The sequence below is a fragment of the Notothenia rossii genome (assembly GCF_949606895.1).
Source record: "Notothenia rossii genome assembly, chromosome: 11".
NCBI classification, from domain to species: Eukaryota; Metazoa; Chordata; class Actinopteri; order Perciformes; family Nototheniidae; genus Notothenia; species Notothenia rossii.
Genome location: NC_136910.1, coordinates 13,811,829 through 13,826,775, shown reverse-complemented (window position 1 = coordinate 13,826,775; position 14,947 = coordinate 13,811,829). Strand labels below are relative to the sequence as shown.

The 14,947-nt window shown below is 39.0% G+C and overlaps 2 protein-coding genes across 2 annotated transcripts; both read right to left on the bottom strand.

The window, feature by feature from the left end:
- Nucleotides 1–431: 431 nt before the first annotated feature.
- slc18a3b (solute carrier family 18 member 3b) lies at nt 432–3,324 on the bottom strand. Its single transcript, XM_079656784.1, has one exon. It carries the CDS (start codon nt 2,843–2,845, stop codon nt 1,277–1,279), a length of 1,569 nt encoding a protein of 522 aa, XP_079512910.1. The 5' UTR covers nt 2,846–3,324; the 3' UTR covers nt 432–1,276.
- Nucleotides 3,325–9,815: 6,491 nt separating this feature from the next.
- On the bottom strand, nt 9,816–13,338 carry rgrb (retinal G protein coupled receptor b). Its single transcript, XM_079660508.1, has 7 exons — nt 12,921–13,338; nt 12,522–12,678; nt 11,779–11,900; nt 11,299–11,452; nt 11,001–11,118; nt 10,183–10,296; nt 9,816–9,975 (listed from the first exon to the last, which is right to left on the bottom strand). The coding sequence occupies exons 1-7, from the start codon at nt 12,994–12,996 to the stop codon at nt 9,832–9,834; spliced, it is 885 nt and encodes a 294-aa protein (XP_079516634.1). The 5' UTR covers nt 12,997–13,338; the 3' UTR covers nt 9,816–9,831.
- Between the last annotated feature and the right edge of the window lie 1,609 nt (nt 13,339–14,947).

The window sequence follows — 14,947 nt, the reverse complement described above, 5'->3', positions numbered from 1 at the left end:
TACATTTAGCATAGAAGAATGAAGTGGTGGCCATTTTTTGGTTTGACATTCAAGGCTCTTGCGATGGTCCTGCGGGTCGGCAGAGATGAGAATGTCGGGGCTTTTAAGGTTCAGATTCAAGACTTGCACTTTCTGCAGAGTTTGTGACTGATTTCAGACAATACATGTTGAACTTGTGCGGAAAATAAATCTGCTTTGCCGCTTGAGTCTAATTTTATAAACTGCTGGGCACTTGGGTCTGTTGATTTGTTTTTTATTTTGTTTTCATATTGTGGATTTATCTGCACTTTCTGTGCGTTGGTTGTGCACTGTGAAAGAGGTGTATAATCAAAAGTCTGATTTCAAAGTTAAAATCATAATTTTTTATTCATCACATTAATATTTGTCGTTTGTCATACACAATGACATACACATGTGACTTGTCTTTTAAACCAATGTGTCTTAATGCTTCTTAAAATATGTAATAAACCAAATTCGTGATTTAACAAAATAGGTCCAACAGTCAGTTTGTTTTGATTCGTTTGAAGCTTGAAATAAAAATGAAATCGGCAGTGTCACACAGATTCAAACAGAGATTTATTAAAACGACAATTGATAAATGAATACATACTTTTTCATCTGAAGGAGACTGACTTCATTGGCTACGTCTTGACAAAATGTTTCATACATACACGCGCGCGCACACACGAACGCACACACACTTTGTAGAGGTCCACGTATGTTGCAAACATTTACATTGTGCATATATCCACATATTTACAAAATCAATGTATTATGATACATTTAATTTCAAACAACAGAAAACATTGAATTAAAAAGAAACAACAAGCAGGCCCACGTGTTACAAAATTGAAACGGACGATTTTTTGTAACAAACAAAGAGGAAAATCAGGCCTTTGATGTGCAAGTAAAAAAAGTTATTTCAGAGACTAAAAATATAGGCTATTTTGTGTAAGGGGGAAATGTGCTGTTTATAGTTGGTCCCATATAATCTTGTACGCACATTTATCTATTTATATCTTTTTAAAGTACACACAAATTCAACAGTAGCTGATAGATCTCACAAAACTCCAGATATACGTCCATGACAAACGCCACATAGACTTGTTCGACACAATGAAATCACAGTCAAAAAAGAAACTCTGGAAAGCGGGTCACACCATCATGATTTGGGTGTTTATATTGCACATCGGTACTTAAATAAAAATGTACTTTACTTTAACCTTTCCAAATATCTCCAGGGGAATGTTAAGGGGGCGGTGAGAGTGTGGCCGGGCTAAGTGTACTCCGGACCGGACGACTCTTCTGACAAAGACCGCTGTGCTCTAAACGGGTCAAACCCATTTTCATCTACTGACAGGGAATTCCCTGCCGTACTGTAGCCCTTCTTTTTAGCTCTCCTCTCCTCCATCTTGATAGTATCGTACAGCCCCTGCGGAGCCTCCTCTAACAGGTTATCTCTCTCTGAGTAGGACGGTTTCATTTGGCACACGTTGCGCAGCAGCAGCAGGGCTGGTGCGTAAAGCACATTGACGAGGCCCATACCCAGATTAAGTTGTACAAACCCGAAATTGTGCACTATCTGGCCGGCCACTATAGGACCCATGGCATAAGCAACAGAATAGGAAATATCTGCTATAGCGTAAACACTACCGTACACTGAAGTATGACGAACGTCAACCAAAAACGCAAGAGTCGGCAGCAGAGCAGTGTCTACCAGTGCAATGCCAAAACAAATGCCGCACAACGGCAGCATGAGCTGGCCGAAAGTTTTACATGCAGGGACTGTGCAGGAGCTCGCTCCTATGATAACCATACCTAAAGCTCCGTAAAACCACTGCAAATGTGGATGCTTTGCTGCTAATTTAACCGTAATGTAAACACCGAGGACATGGGGGAAGAAGGCTGGGAGCCAGGCGATCCCCATTTCCCACTGAGTGGAGTGCATGTTGGTCTCCATCCAGTTTGCTATGGTGGGCTCTAGAAAGGCCAGGGGGATGTTACACACTGTGAGCGCCCCGGCCACCACAACAATGTACGGGTCAACCATGAGTTTGTATATTGGGGTACCGACTGGCATGTTCTCTCTAGTCCTGTTGGAGAACGGCTTGATCACGGTCAGCAGCATTAAGCCGTCCGCCAGGCAAATGCAGGCGAGCACGATGAAGGGCACTTTCTTGCCCGCAAACTCGTACAGGACGCCCCCGAATGGAGGCGCCACCAGACTCCCGAAAGAGATAAATGCCAGAGCGATGCCCAGCGCCGTGCTCCTCTCCGACTCCTCCGTGTATTTGTCAGCTATCATTGCGAATCCAGAGGTGTCCGCGAAGGCAGACCCCAGACCCTGCAAACTTCTGGCTACAAAGAGAGTTGCGTAGTTTTCCGCGATTGCAAATATGCAGGTGGACACGAACATAACAGAGAGTCCGATTAAAAGTGGAATGTCATATCCAACGCGGTCTATGAAAGTTCCCGACAGCGGGTTAACTAAGAGCTGCAGGATGGCTTTGGATGCGAAAAGTACTCCTATCTGGATATCTAGATTGTTTTTGTTGATTTTGTCTAGAGCTGTGCTGTTGTATGAGGAGTTGGGGTGTATCACTACGTGGACGTGCTCTGCCTGCTCACTCTCCAGCTCAGCAAGATAGTCTGGGATAATTGGCACGATTACCATGTACAGCATATTGTCCAGCAGGAGAGCCACGCAAACAATCACTAATATGATCCGTCTCTGCTGGTGGGGATCCTTCATCGCGGTGCCTAGTTGCTTGGTCTTTTCACCCATCTTGGACAGTTTTACTGCGGCTGATTTCACCAGCCCGGATGATCCTCCTTCTCCATCCATGATGTGCTTTTAAAAAAACGATTTTCAATTACAAATTGTAATTGTTGTGCTTCTCCCGTCTGCTGTCGATCTTTCAACACCTCGGATGACTCATTGGTGTTTCCTCTACATTGGTGTGATGCTCTCCGTCCTCACCTCGCCTGTGCGTAAAGGGAGAGGCGAAGGGGAACTTGGCTGCCTCATCGGTGAAGATGGCTTTCTTCAGCTTCCTCAACGTGTCCTCGCCTCAGAAACATCCGATGTTGTTTCATGATCTCCAGAGAAGTGACGTGGTGAAATCGCAGACTTTCTGCACCGTGCAGAGGTTTCGGTCGCCAATCTTACATGGCAAAGTTTGTTTCAAGCGATTTTTGGTTACTTATTTGCAACACATAGGACGCGCAAACTCTCATCTCCGTGTCCATTCCTCCTATCACCTGTGGCACTTTAGCGCTCTGCTCTGAGACCACGAGTGACTTCTTGGCCATTGGTGCACATTAACCCGCAGGTTCGGGGCTATTTTAGTCCCCTTTTTTGTCTCCTCTTTTCACCAAGAGCTGTGACGCATCACCAGCTTGCCCCCAAGTGGATCCCTTCGCCACTCGCCTCCTTTATGTTAATTTCCAACCATGGCAGCAATCACTTCAACCAATAAGAGCCAGTGAGCACCATCTCACGAGCCTCTTCAAGAGCGTCGAAGAAAAAGCGGCTTTATTACACTATATAAATAATCTTGCCTTGCCTTTATTCTTCTTATTGTCCAGTTTGTGACTCTCCACTTTGGCATTATTCTTTAATGATTTTCTATAATTTTACATTTGTAGACATACATGCTCACGCAGGTAGATGTAGTGATACATATTTATCAAGGCAAGTTTATGTATGTATATTTCAACAAAATACTTCAAGTGCTTTACCCAACAGATTCACAACGATCAATCAAGCTTTTTATCAAACCAAAATCTATTCAATGTTAATCTCGAGATAATACGTTTCTAGTATTCTGGCACACACCCACAATGGGTACATTTAATATATTTAAATCCCAAAGGCGACTTAAAACAGTACAAACATAAATACAAAACAAATATAAACACTTTATATGAATCAAATGTCATTAAATGTCAGTATACTTAATTGTTGCTGAAAAGAAAACTTTGGAAGCTTACTATATCAGTGGTGTTTTTTAAATGTGTACCACCAAGGGTGTAACTTTGGTTTGAGAAGTAGGGGGGACACAAAACAGGGGGTCCTCCGCAATGAAACATCGTTCTCGATTTAATTCCATTTCCTGCCTTTCTACAAATATATATTAGGGACTATGGTGTTAACTAATCCAAGAAAAATGTGTAGTGAGTATAATGAGTGTGCAAACTTATCTATCCATGAACCTGTTTTATTTGTGATGACCTCACATCCTATAGGGGGGCCCGGGGGCATGCACCCCCGGTAAGATTTGTTTCTTTAAATTGAAGTTAAAGGCATCAATCTGGTGCACAAATTAAGAGATGTATGGATACAGCTCTCTCAACACTCATATGAAACAGAACTGTATATATTTCAATACTCCAAGAACCATTAGAATATGCTCACAACCAATAACACATCATTGATATACTCCTCTCTCCTATCTTTATCTTACCTAGTCTGCATTCTTTCTTTTTATTTATGCATATTTTACTAATCACTTCCCTTTCAAACTGTGTTTTAAATTTTTTACTGACATTGTAATTACTTTTTAACTTATTTTGAACAACTATATTAAATAGATGGAAATATTTGTTTAGACCAAACCGTTTGAGACCCACTGAGATAACTTAGACTAAAGTTTACAATATAATCCCTCAGCGAGTCCTTTACCTCCCTGAGCTGATGTTATCTCAGCCTCTCAGTCCGACAGGAGAGGAATCTCCCTCTCCTTATTGTTGAAACAGCTTCTAATCTAAATCTCCGAGCTAGCACCAGATGCTAACAACAACCCCCGTAACTCTCCCTCTCTCTCTCTCTCTCTCTGTCTCTCCCTGTCTCTCTCTGTCTCTCTCTCTCCCTGTCTCACACAAAATGCGCTCCTGCCACACACACACAGAGACGCTCCTCCGTGACGATGACCACTTGCGTAAAAATAAAAATAAAAAAAATAATTGAAAAGTGGGGGGGACACAAACGGGATTTTGAAAAGTGGGGGGGACATGTCCCCCCTGTCCCCAGTGGAAATTACGCCCATGTGTACCACACTTGAACTCATAAACGAGCCGCTGCTGCAGGAGCTGAAGAAACTTCCGCACCACGAGGCTTTGGACAGCTCCTGTCACCACAGACAAAGAGTATTACTTGAATGAACAGTAACAACTTTAACATATAAGGAAAAAACAACAACCACAAAAGCATGTATTAATGTAAAAGACCATTGTAGGAAGCTCTTACTTACAATGAGGACATCTTGCCACTGTACGGGGATGTATAGGGACCTTTTTAGATTTTCTACAGGACACGGGTGACATCTTGTGGTAGAAATAAGAAATGACTTACAACACCGGTAAAACCATCCCGTTAAAAACACTTCTTATCAGTGATGTTGCCCATAAAGGTAAAGATAGCTTAAAAACCTATGATATTACAGGAATTTGTTATCACTTTGGTTATCACTTAAATCTGATGTTTTTATGGTTCGCTCCTTTTTGTCTCCTGTAGTTTTAGATTATTGAATTGTATTAATGTGTAAAAACAACACACCAATAATTGTTTCCCATCATATTAAACGAATAAAAGCTTTGTTTGTTTTTTTCCTGTTTATTTTTTAAACACTATTTCTTTACTAGAACCATTATAATGTTGCCAGTAGAGGGCAGTGAAGACTTGCACATAATGCAATCCATGGTTTAGCTGTTTTACCTAGGTCAGCATTGTATTTCAGTTTATGGGTTGCCCCTACAAAAAACTCAAAACACATGACTCCTTTCTTGGAAAGATAAATAACCACACATTTAAATCAACCTGAGTTCTTCAATCCAAGTTAAAACGTGATTGAATATATTTATTTTAGATTTTCTGGTGCTACAAAATGGTGTAAAATGTGTTTTGAAATCAGTTAAATTCTTAAAAACAAAACGTTTTATTCCTATTTTTTTTAACAGGGACTAGTAGGTTCAATTTAGATACTTGTGTAGAATGTATAAACTACACAATAATTTACAGCACTTGTATCCCTTTAAATTCAAAATAAAACAATAGTATCTGGGAAAAGGTCCTATGAGATTATTTATCTTATTTTACTTCCACTACAACTATTAACAAGTATTATTAAGATAACAATAACAGTGAATTGTGTTCCTCATGCTATGTATTACTACTTCGTGTCCTCTTTTTGAAACTAGATTATCCCGGATGTATCTTGTATTTTCATACTGAATGTACAACCAAGAGAAAGGAAATACTTTGTAATGCTTATGATGATAACTTTTATAAAGCAGCATTTTGTCTGATGATGTCGTGTAACATGCAGGCAGTGTTTGATGCAGAAAAAGAACATTAATAAACTAACAGGAGGATTAACACACCACAGGAAATAGCTGCCCAATTTCGCTAATGAGGAAGGCTTGGCACAGCAGCAGTCGTTAGATTAATGCCCTTCATTTTTTTTAAAACACAGATTTCCTACAGGGATGTGACTCCATACTGCAACCTCTCACTCATGCTGGTGACTTGGCAGAGGCAGCAGGAGTTCAGAGTGTCGGCTTGGTCTTTTGGGTTGAGATAAGAGCAGTGACCTGGCCTTTGAAGACAATGTAAAAGAGGTTTAAGGCCAGAAGAAAGGCTGTCTATAACGGCTCGTGAGGCAAATATCATCTAATCCAGATCTGGAAAACAATCCTTTTAAATGTTTCAAGAACAAATCCACATCTTTAACACAATTTGTTATCGTGTGAAAAAAGAAATGGCTACGGTTTAGGGACCGACACATGCAGTGTTACGTAAAAGCTTTGTTTTTGTCATGTGACATGTCCCTGTCTAATGTGTCACATAATCTGACCCCTGGACTGTATCGTGTTACTTCACTGCGACCTTTGCTTTTTCCTCTCTCACAAGCTCTCATGTAAATAATTTAACATAAACCATGCTTATCAGGCCAATACAGAGTTTATCATTAACCTCGCAGCTAATGCAAACAATATCTTCCTCAATTGACCTCTGTCGCTCAGCTTTTACACGGGAAAGACGGTCTGTTTATTTGCTTTTCCCCCCAAAATTGTAACAAGTGGATCTTGTATACTTAAACATATCATTAGTTGGCAAAAGATAAAGCGCTCTTTGACCATAATCCGCCTTTTAAAATGCCTCATCTTTTTTGATTATGTAAATTATCAGGCTGCAGTTAATACAATGTATATTGCATGCTCTAAGAGTTTGAGAATAGAAAAGAAAAGCACCACTGACAGCATTTTTAAACTTGGCTGTTCTGTTTTGGATATTTAAATCGTAACTTGTGTCATGGCTCTTCAGGGATTGCCATGTCCTGAATATTCTCTGAATTATGAGGGATTTTAGTGATTGATTCAGGCTCTTTTTATCTAAATGTAACTTGTTCTGGCTTATCTCTCTTGCAGAGTGCATGCTTGGACAATAACGTTTGATATTGGACACTTCTGTGTGTCTTTATGTAGGTCGTTTCTTTCAAATGACTTGTGCTGTCACATTAGTGGGTGAAGAAGAAATTAGATGAATTTAGAAAAACTGGAGATGAGATGATGATATTAAAGATTTCTCAGTGAGTTGAAGTTGCATCAGGGGCCTCAGAATATTAGCATTTCTGGCGATGAGCCTATTTCTCTGGTGCAATTTCGGACACAATATGATTACTAAATCTCTCTGAACATGTCACACATTGTGCACCTGTGTGGTGGGGCTGCTGATTCTGCTGCGTCAGGTTTTATTACAGATGTTTTACTCGGACTGTGACTAGCATTTGATCTAACGGTCATATCCAAGCACAGACAGCAACACCTTCACCTCATCCCTTGGGTACATAATCTAAATCCTGCCTTTCTACCAAATGAAAAGGGTTGTACAGAAGTCAGATTGAGTCTCTAGCTCAATGTGTCGTTAAGCTCAAGCTGTCTGTGACACGTTCTCCTTTGGTACTGTGAGCCTGTTGCTATAACACTGCTTCTATCTACAGCTCTGACCGAATTAGATCACTGGTCTATAAACACTTGTCCTGCAATCAGCTGTCTATCAATGGATCGGCTGTTTCCAAGAATTTGATGCTAATCTGTTGGATTCCCCTGTCTTTCCTGATCAGCCCGGTGAATGAGGAGCAGTGGAGTTTATGAGGAAGTAGAGAAATACCTGCTGATAGAAAGAGCTTGCAAGGACACTAAAGAGTTGGCTGCGTGACAGCGCTGTGAAACCTTCCGACCTTCTGACTGACAAATGTAGCTTAGCAGCTTTACACTTAATTTAGCTTTCTGTGTTTTTTGAAACATGTCTTAAAAAACAAAACTAGACATTCAACTGTTGGATTTTATGGTTCTTCTATTTACACCAAATATGTTATTCAAATATAAAGATATATTACAAAATAAATAAATATTATATTTAATAGAAAATAGAAAAAAACCCACCAAAATCCTGTATTAAAAGATGAGTGTATCCAACTCATCCAGTTAAGCAATACAATTATGCTGTGATTTGGAGTAATTAGGTCACATTATATGAATATAATGTTCAATTAAACTGCTGATTCTTCATTTTGATAATTATAAATATAGCATGCGGAATAAAATCCTTTAAAAAAGGTGTGTCTCACTTGTTTAGTGTAGTTCTAAAAGGCATTGATCTGGTGTCAATGGGTTTTCAGACAAAACTAAATGCTTACGATGAAAAGTTAGAAGATAAAGGATTGGTTACATGTGATATAGATATTATGGTAATGTAGGACGTCAACGGAAACATATTTGGACGGCTCTGAGAGGGTTCTCGGCTCCTCCTCCCTTTGGCTGCCATTGGTGGAGAGAGGATTTCACCTGCTGACGGCCGCCTGGCAGTAACGTCAGTAGCGCCTGAGGTTATTGTGACACAGGCTTATTTCTGGAGTGCATGTATTAAGCAGCTCAGAGATCAGCAGGCTGGATTCTTTCCCTTGGAGTGGATGAATGGCTCATATTTAGAAACTACAGAATGGCTTGCATGTAATCTAAGAAATTGGGTTCAACGATCAAATTCCACTGTGTCAGTCCAGCTGCTTAAATTCTCATTTCGTTCAGTCAAATAGGTTTATCAGATTAAACTTAACTAAAATATTTCAGGTTTGATATGCAGTCCATTTGGTAAAAAATGCATTTATGAGCATTGTGGCATCCAACAACTAAAATTGTTTTTAAACAACTCATCACAATGTAAGACGTGTGCAAAGAGTACTTAGTAAATTCCATTTTGGCACACCAGTTTATTTTGTTAAGCTACAAGGCAATCCAAAATGAGATCTAACACAATATCTACCTCTTCATTTATCAGTTTATGGATTTAAATAGTCAGATTCTTTCAAATTAGTTCAAGTTTACTTTACCCCAGTTGTTTACACGTAGTATAATTGCATAATACAGTCTTAACACAGTCTCTGCTTTTCTTACCATATATAGAAGTTACATCACTATGAACCACCTACACAGTGAGGGTATGTCTGGAGGCAGGTTACATGTAGAAATTAGACTTCCTACTCAAAGCAGCTCAGCTATTCAGCTTTAAAACAATGTGGCTTTAAAGTAGATGGAGCATACATTATGAGAGCAGCAATGCAAAGTGTTTATTGTAGGTGGTCTAACATGTACGGGTGAGCAGATTAAAGACACATTGCAGAATGCAGTCATTGGAAAGTCTTACTCAGGTGTGTCAAAAATGCAGAGATTGTCATGAGTTTCAGCTGTCAGTCCACACATGAAAATATAACAACTGTACAGGCATCAGAGCTTAATTATGTTTACAACAAGACAAATGTTTGTTTAGGACTTTTATTTTGGCTTTGACTTAATATCCGGTTGAACAATCTTCACTCCGGTGAGGAAGTGCCACACGCCGCCTCTGTAGAACTCATTTCCAAACGAGTAGAGGAGAGCGTTGAAGAAGGGGTTTGTCTTCGCAATAATTGGAAGCACCTGTGAACACAAGGATTTTCTCTGTGTTAGTACTTGATTTAAAGGGCAGTACAAGTTTGGGTCTCATTTCTGCCTCAGTGGCCATAATTAAAACAAAGTATTGGCAGATAAGGCCCCACAGAGGTAGAAATTAGCAGTCAATTCTTTTTTTCTGTAGGGTATTTTCTCACCAAATGGTATGTTAAATTAAACAAAAAAAGTGCTTACCATTCTTAGCTTGGGAGATACGACGGTTACATTCTCGAAGCAGGCGTAGACACACATGGCGACGTAGGGGCCCCAGCACATCAGCATCACCCTCAACGGCACCTTGGTGTTAAACTGGAGAACAAAGTTCATTAAGTGTTACTGTTGCTGTACACATTAAATGTAGTGGAAATAGAACTTGGATAGTTTGGTTATAACAATGTCACTGTAGTCAGAAAATATATATTTGTAGTGCATAACTCTCTAAACACTGAACTTTGTGCAAGAATAATGAAATACAACATATTCATTAGTTAACTTCAAAAGGTGTTTAGATATATGTTTACCTCTGCACAAAGACAGTCTAGATGTTTTATGCTAAGCTAAGTTTAATACCTACTAGCTATAGACGTGAGAATAATGTTGTTTTTATGTTTGCAAGAAGGAGGATCACAGCAATTCCCAAAGTTTCAAACTATTCCTTTACCCTTGAAAGCTATTTACCTCATTGCTGCTGTAAGGTAAGTAAAACACTCAAATGTGACTACCTTGCTAACAGCAATAGTAGTTGTTGTATTGTTGTTGTTGTTGTTAAGGATTGGAGGTCAATTCACACATTCAACTTAAGTAGCTACTGACATGTTGGCGGCCTCATTGTGTTAGCATCTCCAAGTATGACAATTAAAATGGCCACTGTGTAAGCTACAATAGGAACAACTCAAACAAGACAGGAGAGTTCAGGTTGATAATTAGAAAAGGGCATTTCTTCTGTCAAACTGATCTAACATCAAAACAAAAAGAAGTGGAAGTTCTTTTTAAAATATATCTAGCACATGTACCCTGTGGTGATGGATCTTTTTGAAGTGCTTGTTGATGGCGTCGTAACATGACATCATGATATAAGCGGGGAACATCAAGTAGAGCAGCGTCAGGGTCAGCATGTAGGTCATATAGTCCCTGTTGAAAAGAAACAAAGAGGAAAATAATTAGCAATACCTAGTGCAGGTGTTGTTTTGTCCTTTTCTGCTGAATATAGGCATTGCATTGTGAATTTATTGTGATGAAAAACTGAAAACTGGCCATTTTGACTAAGCCAACATTCTAGTTTTGATAGCATTGCATATTTCTAAACTGCACCTGTCCCCTCTGGTGTAGTCCAGTGTGCAGCAGGTCCTCATAGGCTCAAAGTCATAAGCGGCCCATCCCATGAGAGGAACAGCAGCCCAGAAGATGGACAGAACCCAGATGATGATGGTCATCGTCACCGTGGTGCTCCAGAAGAGCTTCTGTTCTACAGAATAAACGCATACATACTGTCACTTGGATGTGAGTAGACATTTGAGGAAATATCTGTTTGTTTAGAAATAGCTAATAACGTGTGTAATTACTTTTTTTTGCTATTTCTATTGCAATAAAAAGACTGAATCTGAGACATTCGGTTAGTGCATTGTTTATTTAAATGTTCTAAGAGCTCAATGGAATATTGATGACAATAAAAATACAAATGCCTTCTATAATATTTATTCATTGGTTTGTGTAATTCAGTGTATTAAATGGGTTTACTTTAGTGATGTTTTATATTACAGTGGAACCTTTCTGGTGATGTGTCGTACTCACTGGTGCAGTACTGGTGATACCTGTCCCAAGAGAGGGCAGCCATGAAACTGATGGAGGCAAGGACCGCTATCATGCCCTGAAAACCATGAAGGGCACATCCATTTTGACCAAATGGCCAATATCTAGAGAGGACAACGAACTTTGATCATTCTCCAGCATGTATGGGGGTGTTGCCTACACCAAATATTACAAACATTTACTATACGACTACATCAGGCTGTAAAAGCATGTTGGAAACAATCTTGAAAACATAGACAAATAGTAATATGTGAGACCCGAAGAGTGATGTGCTCTTTATTCAGTACTGAAAAGGTAAAAACTCTAGGTGTTCACCAAAACAGTCATTCAAAAATAAACTTTAATCATGTGTCTTACTATTGCAGTTTTTGTGCTAACATGGTTCATTTTAAAGAACAAATGGTGTAGGGTTCATACACAGTTCATAATGGGGTCAACACAATAAGGGGGGTCAATAGGGGCCCCTAGTGTGTTCATCTGGCCTGCTGAGGCTTTAGCAGGATGTTACAAAAGTAAATGTTGCAACATTTAAATTAAGATCCTATTAGGTAACCTGCAAATAGATATGTAGAAAAAAAAAATCGTTCCACCCTGAATAAAGTGGAGTTTGGATTGTGAAACCCAAAAGGTTATTTAGTTTGTGCAACCCATTGGCTAATATCAAATACAAGGGGCCTTTGTATAAAGAACAAGAGGCCTTTGTATAAAGAAGTCATCTTTGATACCTGAGGTAGCTCGAATACGCAGCTGTGAGTCCATTAATATTCAATAAGAGGTCAGCCACAGCCAGGTTGAACACAAAGAAGTTGCTGGGAGTTCGCAACTCCTTCACTCTGACAAAAGCCAAGATGCTGATAGCATTTAGGAGAAATCCAAGCAGGCCTGAAGTAAAAAAAGAAAACACATGTCTATTTAGTTTTCACTGTTATTAGTCAGAGTTGATCAGCACAGTTCTTTGTAAGGTTGTACATAATATCACCAGCTTAATTGTTAACATCACAATGAGAACAACATGAAAGGTTGGGATTTCCTGATTTAAGATGCTTTTATTATTTAGGGGAATTCAGAGTGAACTGTCCCTTTAATTGTCTCAACATTCCGGTGTGCTCGTTGAACTCACTTACCCCCAACAAGAAGCGCCGAGCCGTATGTAAACATATCAAACTCCGTGAATCCCTCCGGTAATGAATACGATGCCATATTGAAGTACACAAATCAAACTTTTGCATAAAAAAACAGGTCCTTTTCCCGTGTAACGCACCACCGTCTGCTGCGAAACGACGCCTTATATAGGCTCTTTCACGTGAAAAAGCACAAAGACATTAATCTTAGTTAACCCCTCCTGAAATCCCCCAAAGAATGTCCTAACGAGCAAACTTTCTGCAAATGTGCGATCAACAAAAGTTTGCGCGTTTGCTGCTCAACTCTTTGGTTCAGGTTTGCTGATTCAGAGCTCAGCTGTGATTTTGGTCAATTTGAGTGAATGTATGGCCACAGCAGGAAACCTTCTGGAGAGACGAACTTTTCCCTCAACAACTTGGCTCGGCTGACGCTCTTATGATGCTGTGGTTAATGGGGGGGAGGGGGGGGAATGGAAACATGGGAAATGTTATTTTCCACGAAAGTGTATCGATTAGCAAAGATGTGAAACACCAAGAAGCATGTTAACCCCACATATTGTAGGTTTCACTTCACATATCACAACATAAGTAGAATGACCATGTAATGGTTATTTTAGCTTCATGTTATTACTGCTCATTGACATGTCTCTCCGATGTCTGAAGCACATTTTTAGTTTTGGACCATATAAATAATGTATTATTGGATCGTTTTTTTTTTACTTTAACCATGAATATAATAAGGAACTGCGCATTTAAATTTGATCTAGGTTTTTTATTTTAAAACGTCAACAACTACATTAATTGTATACATTTGTGTGTATACCCATATTGGTACCACTTTACAATAAGACTACCATTATAAAGGATTCAAAAAGGGTTTATAATTAGGTTATTAATTAGGTTGTAAACACTTAATTAATCATTAAGAACCATTTATAAACCAGTTCTAACATCGTTTTCATACATCAACACAGGCTCACTATTTGGCAAGGTGACTAAGCCTTATATTGGCTACCTAGCTTACTTCGTCTTCTTCATCAGCCAACATCCTTGGTATCTGTTGTTCACTGAGTTGATTCTCCCCCCATCCATCTTGATGTTTCTTGGCATCTCTTTATGACCATTTATTTATTACTAACATTTATAACTGCCAAAAGGGAGCCTTATCGTAAAGTGTAAAACACTACCAGTTATAATAAGGTTTAGCAGTACAGATAGATGTGGGCTCACTATTTGGCAAGCAACCGGTCCCAGTTGCCCTGTTTATCTCATGTCTTATAAAAGCTTATTAATGATGTATAAAGTATTCACAACCTAATTAATAAATGAAGTACAAACTATTTGTAAACCCTTTATAAGAGTCTTATTGTAAAGTGGTACGCACATATTACAAACAGTTATAGGCCTATGTTGTTAAGTATATAGGGTTACAACAGCATAACGAGATGTGTACCTGCTATTGCACAGGAAAGAAATGTCACCAATGTATAAACTCACTTTCATTAATAACCCACGTAAAAGGCCCCTTAGTTCCAACTACCAGATATCAACACTAGTCATTTAGACAGAATACAACCCTCACATGATGTATCATTTAATTTTAAAACATGTTATGGACACATTTCTGTTGCCTTACAGAGAATCAATGGTATTTTCAACAATGTGAATCTGAGGTTTCAGCTCAAAGTTTGCATGTTTTATAAACCTTTAATGAGGAAACCCTGTTTTAATCTTTTCACAAAACATATCAATTATGGATGTACAGTCAATAAATTAAACAACTCACAACAACACAAACTTTACTATAGAGCCACACTTACTAGCCACATTAAGTAATAAAGACATCTAAGAATTCATCACAAACGTATTCATTTCTGTTCACCAAAATAACCCTCAGTATCACGTGCATCTGGAAATTGACATTTGACTTGAGGCAGCCCTTACATTTAAAAATGTAACAGTTGGGGAGTCTGATAGCATAACTAATCTGCCAACAGATTACCACAAACTCATTAACTATGAAGTCATGA

What these genes read in the sequence shown, in the direction of transcription:
- rgrb (XM_079660508.1), bottom strand. Translation starts at nt 12,996, where the DNA reads ATGGCATCGTATTCATTACCGGAGGGATTCACGGAGTTTGATATGTTT. An exon ending in GCGTATTCGAGCTACCTCAG is followed by an intron (nt 11,901 to 12,521) that starts GTATCAAAGATG and finishes TGTCCTCTCTAG; the next exon opens with ATATTGGCCATTTGGTCAAA. An exon ending in TATCTCCCAAGCTAAGAATG is followed by an intron (nt 9,976 to 10,182) that starts GTAAGCACTTTT and finishes TTGTGTTCACAG; the next exon opens with GTGCTTCCAATTATTGCGAA.
- slc18a3b (XM_079656784.1), bottom strand. Translation starts at nt 2,845, where the DNA reads ATGGATGGAGAAGGAGGATCATCCGGGCTGGTGAAATCAGCCGCAGTA.